Source organism: Ipomoea nil, unplaced genomic scaffold, assembly GCF_001879475.1.
Source record: "Ipomoea nil cultivar Tokyo-kokei standard unplaced genomic scaffold, Asagao_1.1 scaffold1932, whole genome shotgun sequence".
NCBI lineage: Eukaryota > Viridiplantae > Streptophyta > Magnoliopsida > Solanales > Convolvulaceae > Ipomoea > Ipomoea nil.
Window position 1 is genome coordinate 1,772,362 of NW_017618360.1, and position 15,704 is coordinate 1,788,065.

Genomic DNA, 15,704 nt, shown 5'->3' on the forward strand with positions numbered 1-15,704 from the left:
AAAAAAAAAAGTCGTAAGAGATTTATTATTAATGGATAATAATGGAAAGATGATTTAAAAGAAAAAAAAAAACAAAGGAATTATATATTAAAAAATTTACAAAATTCAAATGACTAAAAATGACTTGGAGAAACCCAATACTAAGGTTTTTGGGCGCGATATGTGCAGCACACGCACACACAATTGCATTTCTCATCCATTTTCTCTCTCATACGGGTCCCATAAAAATAACCATTGGCAGGAAGACCCAAAAAATGATCTTTCAATAATTCAATCCCCCCCCCCCCCCCCCCCCCCCCCCTCTCATCTACATAAACCTTGTTTGTCTAAACAAAAATGTGAAAAAATCACTAATGTAGTTAGCCTTACATGAATCATGGTTTACACAGATATGTGGATTATAAATAAAAAAAATATTTTTGATATATTAAAAGTACAATACGTAAAATACATTATTTGAGTACTAAAAAGATATAATTATGTATAATGTATATATTTAATATATTAAAAATGTACCTCATATTTATGATTAACACAGTTGTATGAACTGTGATTCACATAAAAATTTGCCGTCCATGAACATAAGTAAGTCGAATTAAAGGGCAAAAATCCTATATATAATAAAGTCATATGGTCTTGTGAAAATTAAATGGTGATAATCAACATTTAATTTTCACAAGACCATAATAATATTGTTATTGTGAAAATTAAATGTTGATAATATAACATTTAATTTTCACAAAATCATAATAATATTGTTAATTATAATAACAATAATAATAATAATAATAATAATAATAATAATAATTGCAATAATAATAATAATGATAATAATTTTCACGGACAGTTTCATATATATATATATATATATATATATATATATATATATATATATTTACTTATTTATTTATTTATTATATTTATTTATATTTCAATTTCTACTGGCAAATTATTGTGAGGAACGATGATCCACATAATTGTATGGATCATGAATATCAAATACATTTTTAATATATTAAAAATACATTATTTTTATACTAAAAGTACCTTACATATATATATATATATATATATAATGTACCCTTAGTATATTTAAAATATACTTTTTATTGCATGCAACCCCAAAGTTCATAAGTTTGAAATTAATATATGGCATAGGTAGACGACCTAATATTTAAGATTGTTGATGTGCATATTGAGGACTACGGAGACAAAGATGCGTTATTCGTGAATTCATCGGATACTATCCAACAACACTCTCCAACTTAATTGACGTGAAATGGCTTAGTAACATTAAGATTATATTCTCAAATTATTAGTTCTCATCTTTTATTGATTACACACTTAATTCGATAGGATTTGGAAGAAAAAATCAATGTTCGAACTAAGATTGTGATTTTGGTCTTTAAAGATCAATTGTATGTTGCTACATCTAGAGTTAGAAATCTCAAAGGTCTAAAAATTTTGATCCGTGGTGACTCTAAAATTGTAATTCAATTACTATTGTAGTTTACTAAGTTCTTAAAAATTTGTAATATTAAATACTATGTACTAAATTTTTAATATAGTTTAAGATTTGTAGTAATCACCCGCCTTAAAAATTATTTTAATTGTAAATATATTTATGTTCATAATTTTATCATAGAAATTCACACATAATAATTATTAAATAACAAAAATTTTATATATAAATAAACCTCATATATAGTATATTTTTATAACATATTTTTCGTGCATCGCACGGGACAAATACTAGTATCATAAAATGGAAGGTTGATGAAAAGCTTAAAATGGGCGTTTGTTTGAATAAATTTAAAATCTCCAGCCCAATTCAAAGAAGTGAGGTACCATGCATTTGGCCCATATGGCCCAGTCCATGAAAAGCCCAATCAGCTCCCCATTTTAACCCTGATATAATATAAAGCTAGCACCCAAACCCTAGATCTTCATTCAACACCTGCGTCTGCCCATTGCCGAAGCAGCTCGAACGAGGTAACTCTCTCCTTCCAGCTTTCTCTAATCTCCTCTAGGGTTTCGCTCTCACTCTCTATACCTGTATACTCGTATGTTATATGTAGAATGATTATGCAAATGCTTTATCGATTGAGTGATGGTGATTATTGTATAGAGGTGTTGTATATGCTAGAGCACAAGTTTATGTATTTATCGCGTAGAATGTTTGTGGTGTAATATTAATGGTGTGTTTGGTTGATTGTAGTGATGGCTCCAAAGCAGCAGAATTCTGGGTTATTTGTGGGGCTTAACAGAGGCCATGTTGTGACCAAGAAGGAGCTAGCCCCACGCCCTTCTGACAGAAAAGGCGTAAGTTTTGCACTTTCGCTCCCTAGTTTAACTGTTGATTTTATGTATATTCGCTTAATTTTCTGTATTAATCTATTGAAGTTTGTGGTGATTGGATTTAGTACTAGAAATGTAGTATTTAGCTTGAACACATCAATGAAGGAGTATGTTTAGAAATTTTTAAACCATGTGATTTCTTTGCATTTTCTGAAACATACGTCTCTGCTGCAAATCATATTCTGTCTGATATTTGGTGTAATGTTTACATGAACTTGTAAAGGGACTTCTAGACTGGTTGTTGTTTAGGAGCGTATAGTGGAATATCATATGCTGAACTTAATATTTCATGAAACTGTGTTTTCTTTAGCTTTGCTGGAGAATGAATGCCAGTTTTTCCTTTAAATTAGTGACCTTGGATCATTTACCAAGATTTCTGCCTATCACGTGTTTTTGAGTTCAATATCATGCACATACAATTATGTTTTGACTTTTGAGTCTCATTGCACTTAAATGGTGTTCATATTAGATGTTCATTTTTTTTTCTTGTTATTTTTTGCATGGTTCAGAAAACAAGCAAAAGGGTGCTCTTTGTGAGGAGCCTTATCAGGGAGGTTGCTGGATTTGCCCCATATGAGAAGAGGATTACTGAGCTTCTCAAAGTTGGAAAGGACAAGCGTGCACTTAAGGTGGCCAAGAGAAAGCTGGGCACTCACAAGAGGGCAAAGAAGAAGAGAGAGGAGATGTCAAGCGTTCTCCGCAAGATGAGGTAATGTTTTGGTTCAGAAATGTTTAAGCTAATGTTGTTGGTAACACGGTAGTTCTTGAAGCTAACATTGTTGTTTGTGTACTATTTTGTAGGGCTGGTGGAGGTGGTGAAAAGAAGAAGTGATCACTTCTGTTGTAATCTTTTGCTACCGAAGAATTTTTATTTAGTTGATAACATTGAGTTTTGCCAGCCTACTTTGTTTGTTTTTAGAGATTGAATGTGACTAGAAAAGTTTGGTTTTTAATGTTTCACAAACTCAAGTTATTATTATGTTTTAAGACCAACCTTTTTGAATCTAATTTTTGCATTGTGCTATTAGCCTCTACAAATTCATAAACTTTAATTTATAACCGTGCCAACTCCATAAACTTTGTTGCATTTGATTATACTGAAACACAGTCGTATCTGGGGAGTTAATTGTCTACATAAAACATAGAATAATAAGCCACCATTTCTATTTGTTTGCTGCATTTCTTGATAATATTTTGTTTATGAAACACAGACTATTTCTTTTTTTTTTTTTTTTTGAAGGAAAACACAGACTATTTCTACTTGGCTGCTTTGTAGCTATTCAAGTAAAATTGTTTTTTATGAGAAAAACTTTATGGTTAAAATGAAGTGAAAAATAGCCACCAAGTAAAATACACAGAATAGTAAGCCACCATTTCTAGATGCCCACATTTCTTAATATTTTGTTTATAATACACAGAATAGTAAGCCACCACTTCTAGTTGCCTGCTTTGTATCTATGGAAGTAAAATTGTTTTAATGAGAAAAACTTTAAAATGAAGTGTAAAATAGCTCAAAGTATCTTGCTAGTGTTATAAATTGAGAAAAGGGTCCAAATACTCTTATTGTATCGAAGCTTAAGAATCGATCATTATTATTAGAGTTAATTAATACCATTTAGGGTTCTCCGACTAGGATTTTGCTACGTTTTAAGCTAAATTTTCAAATAATTACTTTAACCATGATCCATGGGTAGTTAACTTGACCAAGTTGAAAAATCGTAGGATTTTGAAGGAAATGTGATTGCCTTTATTTTCTTAGGTTATGTAAGATAACCTTGGATATTTACAAATTTTTCTATTTTAATTCTAATTATTTAAAAATATATATTTTATGTTATCTTTTATATATATATATATATATATATATATATATATATATATATATAAAATAAAAGATAACCCTAAATCAAATATGATTATATTACATACCTCAATTTTAACTAAACACAAAAATTTATTATTCCCAGTAATCTAACATTTCGTGAACCAAACACCCCTTATTATTATTAGGTAGGCGAGTTGCAATCACCTTTGTCGTTATGATTATTATTAGGTAGGGGAGTTGCTATTACCTTCTTCAATAAAGAAGGGGCGACTAATCACAATCATGAATTTTTAAAGAATTATTAAATTATAAACTTTTTAAAAACAATCCATTTATTTTTCATTCTAAACTATTGAAAACACTCCAAGACATCCTCAATAGTAGGTGATTTTTATGTGATTTTTGATTTTTTGATGCATCAATTAGGATAGAGATAAGGAAGAGAAGAAGGAAAAAAAAAAAAAAAAAAATCTAACCCTTCATAGCAGGAAAAAAAAAAAACCTCTTGACGCGCCAACAAACACGCAAAAACTGAGCCTCTTTTTTATTTTCTCTCTCCTATAGGTCCTACAAAAAACCACCGAACATCCCCAAATTTTCTCTCTTTCTCCACATCACCAATGTTAACCTCAAAAACTAAGCAAAATCCACTAATCTGTATGCTCTCCTAAGTCATAAATGGAAAAGTATGGGATTTCCCAAGATGAAAATTCAGAAACCGGGTGGAACAAAGTAACATTTTGTAATTTAAGTCTGGAAAACAGAGCTGTAACCCTCTCTGAAATATACTGCTTCATTAGTACTTAATACAAAACAAAATGATGATTTTCGTATTAACAAATTATCCAGGCAGGTCAGGGATTATGAATCCCAACTAAATCTACAAAGGCAAGCTCTGTCGAAATGAAGTGTTCCCAAGGAAATGAGCTTCATACTTCTGTAAAATGAGTTTTCTCATTTATGTTTGGAACTGAGCCCTCCCACAGCTCTGCTAGCTCCCTTCTCATCCAGGAAATGACAATAACTGGTCCCAGGGTAGACGGTACCTGAGTTCATCAAACACACGACGAATTTACAGAGTACTTAATTGGAAATCGAGAAATTATGGAGTTAGGATTGGAGGTTGATATTGTTTAATGAAGCAAGAGCTAAAAGGCTTTCGTTAATATACCAAGTATAGGAGTGCTGGTTGAGGTGAGCGTGTCAAGATGCCGGCAGCCAAGGCTGAAATCAGTCCAAGTGAATACCCTGTTAGAGCATACCATATGTACTTGAAACCTTTTGAAGACGAGCCATCACCCTTGGAAGGAGGCACAGACTCCCTGCTCTTTCGATGGTCAAAGCAAAGAACCAATGCTAAAAGCATAGAAGGAATGGCCTGAAACAGAATTGCATATTAACAAAAATGTAATGATAGAGTGCCACTTTCCAATCATCTTCCGGGCCTAATTTTTAGTAAACTCATTGTAGACTATTGTAGCGCCCGGATAGCATCTCTACGAGATTCCGAGGTTTGCTACGACACTCTAGAATTTTCTAGCACTTGTACATATCATCCCTTAGCTTGTAGAATAGTTTAGAAGCAGGTACATAACACTAGAAGATGTAGGGATGCCTTAAGAATATTCTAGAACATTAGAGAATCCTCTTGGTTTTGTAGAGAATTATAGAGGATTCTAGAGAACAATTCTTAACCATAGGATCAAATAGATCTCCATCCTCCATTGAGGAGGTGGAATAAGTATAAATACCCCTAAAGGGGCCTCATTTGTAACCATCCAAACAAGTTCAGTTTTCAAGTAATCTAAGTTCACTTCGAGGCTTTCAAGTACTTCTGCGATATTCTTGCCTTAGGACACTATGCACACTTGAATTACATTGAAATATCTTAAACTAAAGACATACAAGACCACATAAAAGGAGAAAAAGGAAAACTGTGAACATTGGGTTATTGCGAAGATGAATCTAGCCAGTGTTTCTCAAGGTCTAAAAGTAGAAGCTCTTCCCTCCACCCTCAAGCAAAAAGTATGGAAAGGAACATCAGAAGTGAAATTGAGACATCCCATTAACCAGACATTTGAACATCCAGCAAAAAACAAGCAATACACAGGTACCAGAAGAAAACGAATTCACAAACAATAGATAAAAGAAGAGCAACAGATTGATATCCATCACCCAACTTCGATGTGTAATGGACTGCCCAAATCTAATGGAAAAAAAGATTATCAGCATAATCATATCTATTGGACTAATCACAAACTCTCTTACATATGCAATCATTGTTGGTTAAGTGTCCCAAATGCTTCAAGAAAGGAATATCATTTAGCCGAGCTAGGAAATATAACCCTTTGATCTAGATTTGGAGTAAAATCATGTACGTGCAGGCTTACTAGTTGATGAAGTATGATTGATGTTATATACTGCCGTTATAATGGACTTCCGGTTTGCCTACTCTGAGTAGGGCATGACATTAAAAATAAATTATATAATTGTACACTCTTACCTTGTTATCTATAAAATATGATCACACACATCATTGATTAAACTACAACAGTGAAATTAAATAATCACTTGGGTAAAGTGATAAAGTATAAACCAGTTGTATAGACAAAGCACCCGTCGCTATCAAAGCAACAAAAGAGAAGCTACCAACCGCCAGAATATGCAGGTGCACAAGCATGAGAAAAAGCTCATCATAAAAAGATTAGTAGATTATTCTATTTTATGTCATGGCTTGTCTATTAATTTATAGAAGTAGAATTCATTTCTGCCATAGACCTAGAGACAAGTGAAACAATTTTTATGTTCTCCTGATGTCGGAACCTTATTTCTTCACTACAGCTACATATGAGAATGATCAATTATTATGTTTGCAAAAATCCCAGAAGAAAAAATGGGAGAAAAAATAAAGTAAATATAGGCAGCTAAAGTTGTGGGTTTCAGAAACAGAATTTTTTAAATCAATGTAGAAGTGCTCATTACCATGTCTCCAAGACCAAGCATCATGAAGTCAGCAGCAGCATTTCCTGGAACTACACCACCTAACAAATTCCTGGGAAAGACAATTTTGACAGGCAACTCCAGTTTCTTTGTAATCAACTGCAACCCGGGAAGACTCAAGCTATTAGCAACAGTGTGTACGGGATTTGATGCCTGTTGTGTTGCTACTGAAACCATCACATTTGCTCCAAAAAATCTCTCGGAATAAAATACCCAAAATATGTCATACACAAACAGACACAGCAGGAGCACTGCACAAATCTTGATATTTGGAAGGCGCACATGGCTCACAAAAGCAATACAAAGAGAGATCCCCAACAAATTATTCAATATCCAATGCCCAGAGACAAGCCATGCTACAACTATGCCAACACACATAAATGTCAGAAATGCTTGGATGCGGGTAAATGATTTGGAACAGCATCTGGATACATAGGGGTCAGATAAACCAAACTGAGACTTAATTTGAGCAAAGTATGGCGACAGACAAAAGTACAGCGATGATGCTGAGGCAACGGCAGTGAAAGCTGTGAGAAGTTGAGACACGGAAGAGAACAAATAGAACATCAAAAGCAAGCTGCAAGAGCTCATTATGGGTATCATAAGGGCCTGAGACCTGTCTAAAGTGATTGATGCTTCTGATAAATCACGGTTTCGCTCCATTTCCTTCCCATAGTTTAGAGCTCGAAATGCAGAACAATATGAAACAAGTATTGCAGTCAAAATGAGAGAGACTGGAGCGGGTTCAAGCAAAAACATTAGCTTCCATAGAGGCTCCATCTTTGACAAAGTAAGGAGTAAACAGTTTTCCCAATTTTATATCACTCTGACACAACGCCTAGCTTAAACCAGCTTACCTATAGTACTTAGCTTGTGTTTATGCCTCAAACCCGACACTCGTTTAAATAATACAGATAATATTGCCTTGAGTAAATTCCTTAAAAAACCAAGGCTCCAACTTTTACTTCATTCCCTCCACTGTTGGACAGCAAAATCTGAGTCTTTTCAGTGCATACTAGCTGACCCAAGAACTCAGACTGCCTGAAAAAGTTATATTGACATCTTATTTGCAGTAATATGAATGAGAACTAGCCAAACAAGTAAATAAAAAAAAAAAACTCATATTTACAACATTTAATGCAAAATGGACAAAACTCAGTTTCCACACTCATCTAATTGACCAAATTTCATCCGACATGAATATAAACATCATCAACCAAACAAACACATTTGTGCTCTCAATACCTAGTAATTGTTTTTCTTTATATTATGATTTATTCACTCATTTATTTATTATTATTATGTAATAAAGGTGAATGTTGATCTTCAGTTCGCTTTAGGATTCAAATTGAAAAGAAATGATGACCATTCAAAGCGATTGTAATTTTTACAAGGAAGAAAATCAGGAAAACCGATGCAATTCACACGAAACGACAGCACAAGAAACCGACCGACAGACAAACAAACAAACAATCATTAGAGAAAGCGAGCTGAACCTTACAATATCGAAGGAAGGTGACAGGACGAAATCGATTTACAGCTTAAAACGCCTTAAAAGATTCGATCTCGGAGGTGGAAGATGGACTTACCTTGGACTTGAAGAGCCAGAAAGACGGGAGGGCACACTCCTCGCAATGCGTAAAGGTAGAAATGGGCGTTTTTTTCAGATTTTATCGGCAAATAATCGGCGCTTTGACAGTTGACGCGTAGGTAGCACATTAGCGGAACAGGGTCGGGTCTAATTTGATCGGGTTGTAGTCTGAATGAAGAAATAAATAAAACATGAGCGGCCCATACTCATTGGTCTTGGGCCTCTTCTTTATTCGTAATTCTTCATTGCCCAAATTTCTTCTAGGGCACAATCCATTTCTCAAATGCTGGATTTTTTTAGTTGACTTGGAGGCCTAATAAATGTTTTCTCTTTATTTTTTATTCATACTAGTATTTGCACCCGTGCGATGCACGAAATTAATATGTTGTAATATATTAAGAATATATGAATCGATATATAATTATTTAAATTAGAACATCAAATATTATATAGTGCACTTAAAGATATGATTTGAATCGTTTATATATTTTGATGTTATCATTGCTTGAATTTGTGCAAATAATTGCTCAAATTAATAGCTAATGTCTAGATGTACGGATGCGGTCCTATAATTTTGAAGATTATATTTATCATTGTTTAGTATTTTCATACATTAGGTAAATGTGCTCGTTCTCTAACAACTCAGTTATAGAAATGAATTGATATCCATATTCATTTGTATGGAAGATATATTTTTTTGCCTAGATATATAGCAATTTTTCATTTAAAAAAAAATAATATCACCGATTATATTTACACATTATTGAAACCTCTTTGTAAACGACATTGGTAGTGACAACACAATCTCGTTCATCTTCGTCTAGAGCTAACATCTTCTCCATCAGGACGGGTTACTTGGGTGAAAATATATAATGGTAGAATATCACTCAATTAGTTATCATTTTATATTTTCAGTCAATTCGTAATATCAGATTCATTTTCAGCCAATTATTCTTTTTTATTTTCAATCAATTAGAATATCAAATGCAGTGCTATTTTTACCTAACTTCCGTTCCATTTTTAATTGATGATGTATATATTATTATTGAAATATTTTCGTTCAATTTTTAATTTACCTTTACTATTGTTTAAAATATGCATTTACTATTGATAATGTAGAATAATATTATTGGAATATTTTCCTCCAATTTTTAATTTTTGTTCAATTTTTAATTAAAATGCAATGATCTTACCATTTTTAGTCAATTATATATCATTTTTTATTTGCAGTCAATTATTAATATTCATTTCCTTTTATATTTTCAGTCAATTAGTAATATTAGATTCATTTTCAGTTAATTATTCTTTTTTATTTCCAATCAATCAGTCAATTAGAATATAGATGCAGTGATATTTTTACCTAATTTTCGTTCCATTTTAATTTGATGATGTAAAATATTATTAATGAAATATTTTCGTTCCATTTTTTCTTTACTATTTTTTAAAATATGTCTTTACTATTTGATGATGTAAAATATTATTATTAAAATATTTCCTTTTCATTTTTAATTTTCCTTTACTTCAAACCAAAAAAAAAAAAAAAAAAAAAAAAGACTTTGGACTTCTCAATACTTGCCCACATTGATTTTTTTTCTTTTTTATAAACCCAGGGTTTCCACCGTTGGACACAGTGACTAATCCCCTCGCTAAATTGTAAGCACCTCTTTTGGGTGGGACAGCTGGCTTAGAGATTTAAGGCTGCTCCATTCCCAAATCCAAGGATCGAACTCTTGACCTTTGGTTAAGGATGGATGAGTCCCTTACACTCAACCACACCCTTCAGGTTACTTGCCTACATTGATGGGCAAGCAATTATGTTTGTAAGAGGAGCATTGCTCCTCTTTCCAAACATTTTCAATGTGAGATCAAAATGATCCCACATCATTTACAAAGGGAGCCCGTGACTCCCATTTGTCTTCTCCTTATTTTTTTTTTTTAAATTTTAATTTTATTTTGTATATCTTTTTGTTTGGATTATTATTATTATTATTATTATTATTATTATTATTATTATTATTATTATTATTATTATTATTATTATTATTATTGACAAATTCGTCATTTTAACAATTTATCTTTACTCAAAACACCAAAAATATTATTTAATAACTAAGTAATTTGCTCCAAACTGCTAAAATCTAAAACAACACATATATTTTGAGTTAATATTTCCTAACCCCCAATAATAAATACCAAATAATAAATAAATAAAACTAAAATAAGAAGACAAAGCTAAGGTTTCTTAAATAAGAACCTTTTGACTTCTTAATACTCGCCACATCGATGGGCAAACAATTATGTTTGTACCTCTTATATAGAAGAGCTCAGGAGTTCATCTTTTCAAACATTTTCAATTTGGGATGAAAATGAACCCACATCATTTACAAAGGGAGCATGTGGCTCCCCTTTGCCTTTTTTTTTTTTTTTTTTACTTAGCAATTTGCTCCAAACTGCTAAAAATTAAAACAACACATACATTTTTGGGTTAATCTATCCAAACCCCCACTAATAATAAATAAATAAATAAATAAAAACAAAATAAGAAGACAACGCTAAAGCTTCTTAAATAAGAACCTTTTGACTTCTCAATACTTGCCCACATTGATGTGCAAGTAATTATGTTTGTAAGAGGAGTTTTGCTCCTCTTATATAAATAAGCTCTCTCGTTTCAAACATTTTCAATGTGTGATCAAAATGATCCCACATCATTTACAAAATGAGTCTGTGACTCCTCTTTGTTTTTTCTTATTTTTTTTTTAATTTTAATTTTATTTTGTGTATAGTTTTGTTTGGATTATTATTATTATTATTATTATTATTATTATTATTATTATTATTATTATTATTATTATTATTATTATTATTATTATTATTATTATTATTATTATTATTATTATTATTGTTATTGGTATTGTTATTGTTATTGTTATTGTTATTGTTGTTATTATTATTGTTGGTGTTGTTGTTATTGTAATTTGATAATTTGGAGAATTCTCCAAAATTTTAAAAAATTCGCTTGTTTAACATTTTATATTTAATCAAAACATCAAAAATATTATTTAATAACTTAACAATTTGCTCCAAACTGCTAAAAACAACACATATACATTTTGGGTTAATCTTAGCCAAACCCCCTAATAAATTAAAAAAAAAAAGAAACTAAAATAAGAAGCCATTAAAATAAGGTTTCTTAAATAAGAGCCTTTTGAAACGTTGGGCTTCAATAGGTTGAGTAAGTCTATATGAACAGATACTACATGTAACACGGTGAATCGAATAGTTATGTTGTGGAATCGTGTCCACTTTGCAAGGTGGACACAGTTCTATGTTCATAATTACTGAACTATATGTTCATAATTATAAAGCTAAATATTCAGAATCTTTGAACTTCATATTCATAATTATTGAACTCTATATTCACAATTACAAAACTCTATATTCATAATTACTAAACTATATGTTCATAATTATAAAGCTATATATTCATAATTTTTAAACTTCATATTCACAATTATTGACTCTCTATATTCATAATTACATAACTATATGTTCATAATTATGTTCACAACACTATATTCATAATTTTAGAACTATATATTCATAATTTTTGAATTATATATATAATTATGAGCAATTTTAGAACTGTGTCTACCTTGCTAAGTGGACACGATTCCACAACATAATTTGACGTGTCAATAGTACTCAAAAAATAAAATATTTGCCTTTGGACTTCTCAATACTTGTCCACATTGATGGACAAATAATTATATTTCTAAGAAGAGCATTGCTCCTCTTATATAGAGGAGAGAGCTCCTTTTCCAAACATTTTCAATGTGGGATCAAAATGATCCAACATCATTTAGAAAGGGGAGCCAAAATGATCCAACATCATTTACAAAGGGGAGCCTGGCCTTTTTGTCTTCTTCTTATTTTTTTTTTCGTTTTGTTTGGATGATGATGTTTGTATATCGTTTTGTTTGGATATATATATTCATAATTTTTGAATTTCATATTCACAATTATTAAATCTCTATATTCATAATTACATAACTATATGTTTATAATAATGTTCACAACACTATGTTTATAATTATAGAACTATATATTCATAATTATGAACAATTTTTGAACTGTGTCTACTTTGCAAGGTGGACACGGTGCCACAGCATAATTTGTCGAGTCAATAATACTAAAAAAAAAAAAAGTCTTTGGACTTCTCAATACTGGCCCACATTGATGGGCAAACAATTATATGTTTGTAAAAGAAGCAATGATCCTCTTATATAGAGGAGCTCAAGAGCTCCTCTTTCCAAACATTTTCAATGTGGGATCAAAATGATCCCACATCATTTACAAAGGGGAGTCACCTTTGTCTTCTTCTTATTTTTTTAATTTTAATTTTAATTTGTATATAGTTTTGTTTGGATTATTATTATTATTATTATTATTATTATTATTATTATTATTATTATTATTATTATTATTATTTACGAATTAATAGATTTTATTTCATTTGAGATTTACTTACCAAATAAGCTTTACTACAAAAGTTTGGGAGGAAAAATGAATTAGGATGATTTTGTTTTTAATTATACATAGATAAATTGATTCTATTTCATTTTTTTAAGCAAAATCTTTCTTAAAGATTAATAGTAAAATAAAGCTAACTTATTAATAATCGATTCTATTACATTTTTTTACGCAGAATTTTTCTTAAAGATTAATAGTAAAATAAGGCTAAATTATTAATAACCAATTCTATTCAATTTTTTATGCAAAATCTTTCCTAAAAAGACTAATAGTATCTTAATGATTCTTTTTCTTATACTGCTTATTGATTCTTTTCTATTTTTCTGAGTGTATAAAAAATTCACATCCTAACATTTTCTTCCATTCATTTCTATTTTCCCATATTATTATTAATTTCATTCCCAATATTATTCTATATTGTTTTAGCGTACGGCTTCATTCCATTCATTTCTATTTATTCATATTATTATTAATTGTTTAGGCGAGAACTGGTAAATGAGGATATTGTTTTATTAATTAATATAGAATATAGATTACCAATTAAACTTAAAGTTTTTATTATAATTGAACAATAATATTACCAATTATTATTTGAAGATTTTGTAAAACTGTAAGTAAAATTGTATTACGGATAGGAAAATATATGTATTTTAATTTTAATTTAAATTATTAATAATTAATTCTATTTTATTTTTTAACAAAATCTTCCTTAAAGATTAATAGTAAAATAAAGCTAAATTATTAATAACCGATTTTATTATATTTTTTATGCATAATTTTTCTTAAAGATTAATATAGTAAAATTAAGCTACATTATTAATAACCAATTTATTACATTTTTTTACGCATAATTTTTTATAAAGATTAATAGTAAAATAAGACTAAATTAGTATTAACCAATTCATTTTCTATTTTTTACGCAAAATCTTCCGTAAAAGATTAATATAAAATATCTTAATGATTATTTTCCTTATACTGCTTATTGATTTTTTTCATTTTTCAGAGTGTAGAAAACATTCACATGAATAATATTTCCTTTCATTATTTTCCATACTTCCATATTATTATTAATTTTCTTTCCAATATTATTATTAATTGTTTGGGGGTACGACTTCCTTCCATTCTTTTTCATTTTTTCATATTACTATTAATTGTTTAGGCGGGAGCTCGTAAAGGATGATTTGTTTTTATTAATTAATATAGAATATAAATATAGATTAATATAGAATATACATTACCAATTAAAATAAGTTTTTTTTTTAAATATTATATTGAACAATAATATTACTAATTATTATTATTATTATTATTATTATTATTATTATTATTATTATTATTATTATTATTATTATTGGTTCACATAGTTGAATTATTTGTTTTTTATTTAATTATTATAAACATAAATGATATTTTACTAATTAATTTATGATATTTATCAAATTGTATTTTTTAAATATAGTGTTTTATCCATGCATTGCACGGAATTTTATTTTTGTTATTATGAATTTAAAATAAAAATAGAAAAAATAAAAAGATGTTTAAATGTACAATATAATAATATAGTTGGACTTTTATATATTTAGTCAAGTATCTATTTCATAACATACAAAATTAAAATTAAAATTTTGTATGGTTAATATATTCTCTAATCATGTACATATTTAGATAAATTTATAAAAAAAATTCATATAATTAAGTTGATTTATTCCAAATTGTATTTCATATCTATATATGAAATTTAAAAATATGAATAATAAAAACTAAGAGAATTGTACTTAGAAATCAATAAAAAAAATGTAAATTCTAAATTTTGTATGAATAAATAAATATTCTAATCGGACGCATATCCTTATATGATTGTATAATACTTTGTATATACACATAATATTTATTAATATGTATATAGGAAAGTCCTATAATATAATTTCATTAATTATAATTTATATTGATAGATTTATACTTAAAAAATTATATTTAGAAATTTAAAGAGTATATGTATGTATATTTAAAAAAATTATAAATATTCATGTTTTGTTAATTTTAAATTGCATTTCTTTAATTATATTTCATATTTTATTAATTATAATTTAATGAAATTGTCACAAATATGTCTATGGAAGAAATCATATATTTCTCAATTTCATTAATTATATTAATTATAATTATCAAATATTGTGGCAATTATTACAATAATTTCATTAATTATAACATTTGTTTTCTTCCAATATTTAAATACATTACCATAAAATTACCATAATAATAACACAAAAGAAGTAAATAAAAATTATGAGAATAATATATATATATATATATATATATATATATATATATATATATATATATATATATATATATATATATATATATATATAATTAAGAGTAAAATCCTCCTAACCAAGT

The 15,704-nt window shown here is 29.0% G+C and overlaps 2 protein-coding genes across 3 annotated transcripts; one reads left to right on the top strand and one right to left on the bottom strand.

Moving 5' to 3' along the window:
- Nucleotides 1-1,930: 1,930 nt before the first annotated feature.
- Nucleotides 1,931-3,382, top strand: LOC109193783 (60S ribosomal protein L36-2-like). Its single transcript, XM_019344594.1, has 4 exons — nt 1,931-1,992; nt 2,219-2,322; nt 2,868-3,067; nt 3,160-3,382. The coding sequence occupies exons 2-4, from the start codon at nt 2,221-2,223 to the stop codon at nt 3,188-3,190; spliced, it is 333 nt and encodes a 110-aa protein (XP_019200139.1). The 5' UTR covers nt 1,931-1,992; nt 2,219-2,220; the 3' UTR covers nt 3,191-3,382.
- Nucleotides 3,383-4,905: 1,523 nt separating this feature from the next.
- LOC109146498 (signal peptide peptidase-like 1) lies at nt 4,906-8,865 on the bottom strand. Of its 2 annotated transcripts, none has more exons than XM_019294153.1 (4): nt 8,773-8,865; nt 7,166-8,224; nt 5,355-5,561; nt 4,906-5,229 (listed from the first exon to the last, which is right to left on the bottom strand). In XM_019294153.1, exons 2-4 carry the CDS (start codon nt 7,961-7,963, stop codon nt 5,113-5,115), a joined length of 1,122 nt encoding a protein of 373 aa, XP_019149698.1. In that variant the 5' UTR covers nt 7,964-8,224; nt 8,773-8,865; the 3' UTR covers nt 4,906-5,112. The 2 variants fall into 2 exon arrangements, with proteins under 2 accessions (XP_019149698.1, XP_019149699.1); XM_019294154.1 differs by having other exon boundaries at nt 8,685-8,792.
- Nucleotides 8,866-15,704: the final 6,839 nt, after the last annotated feature.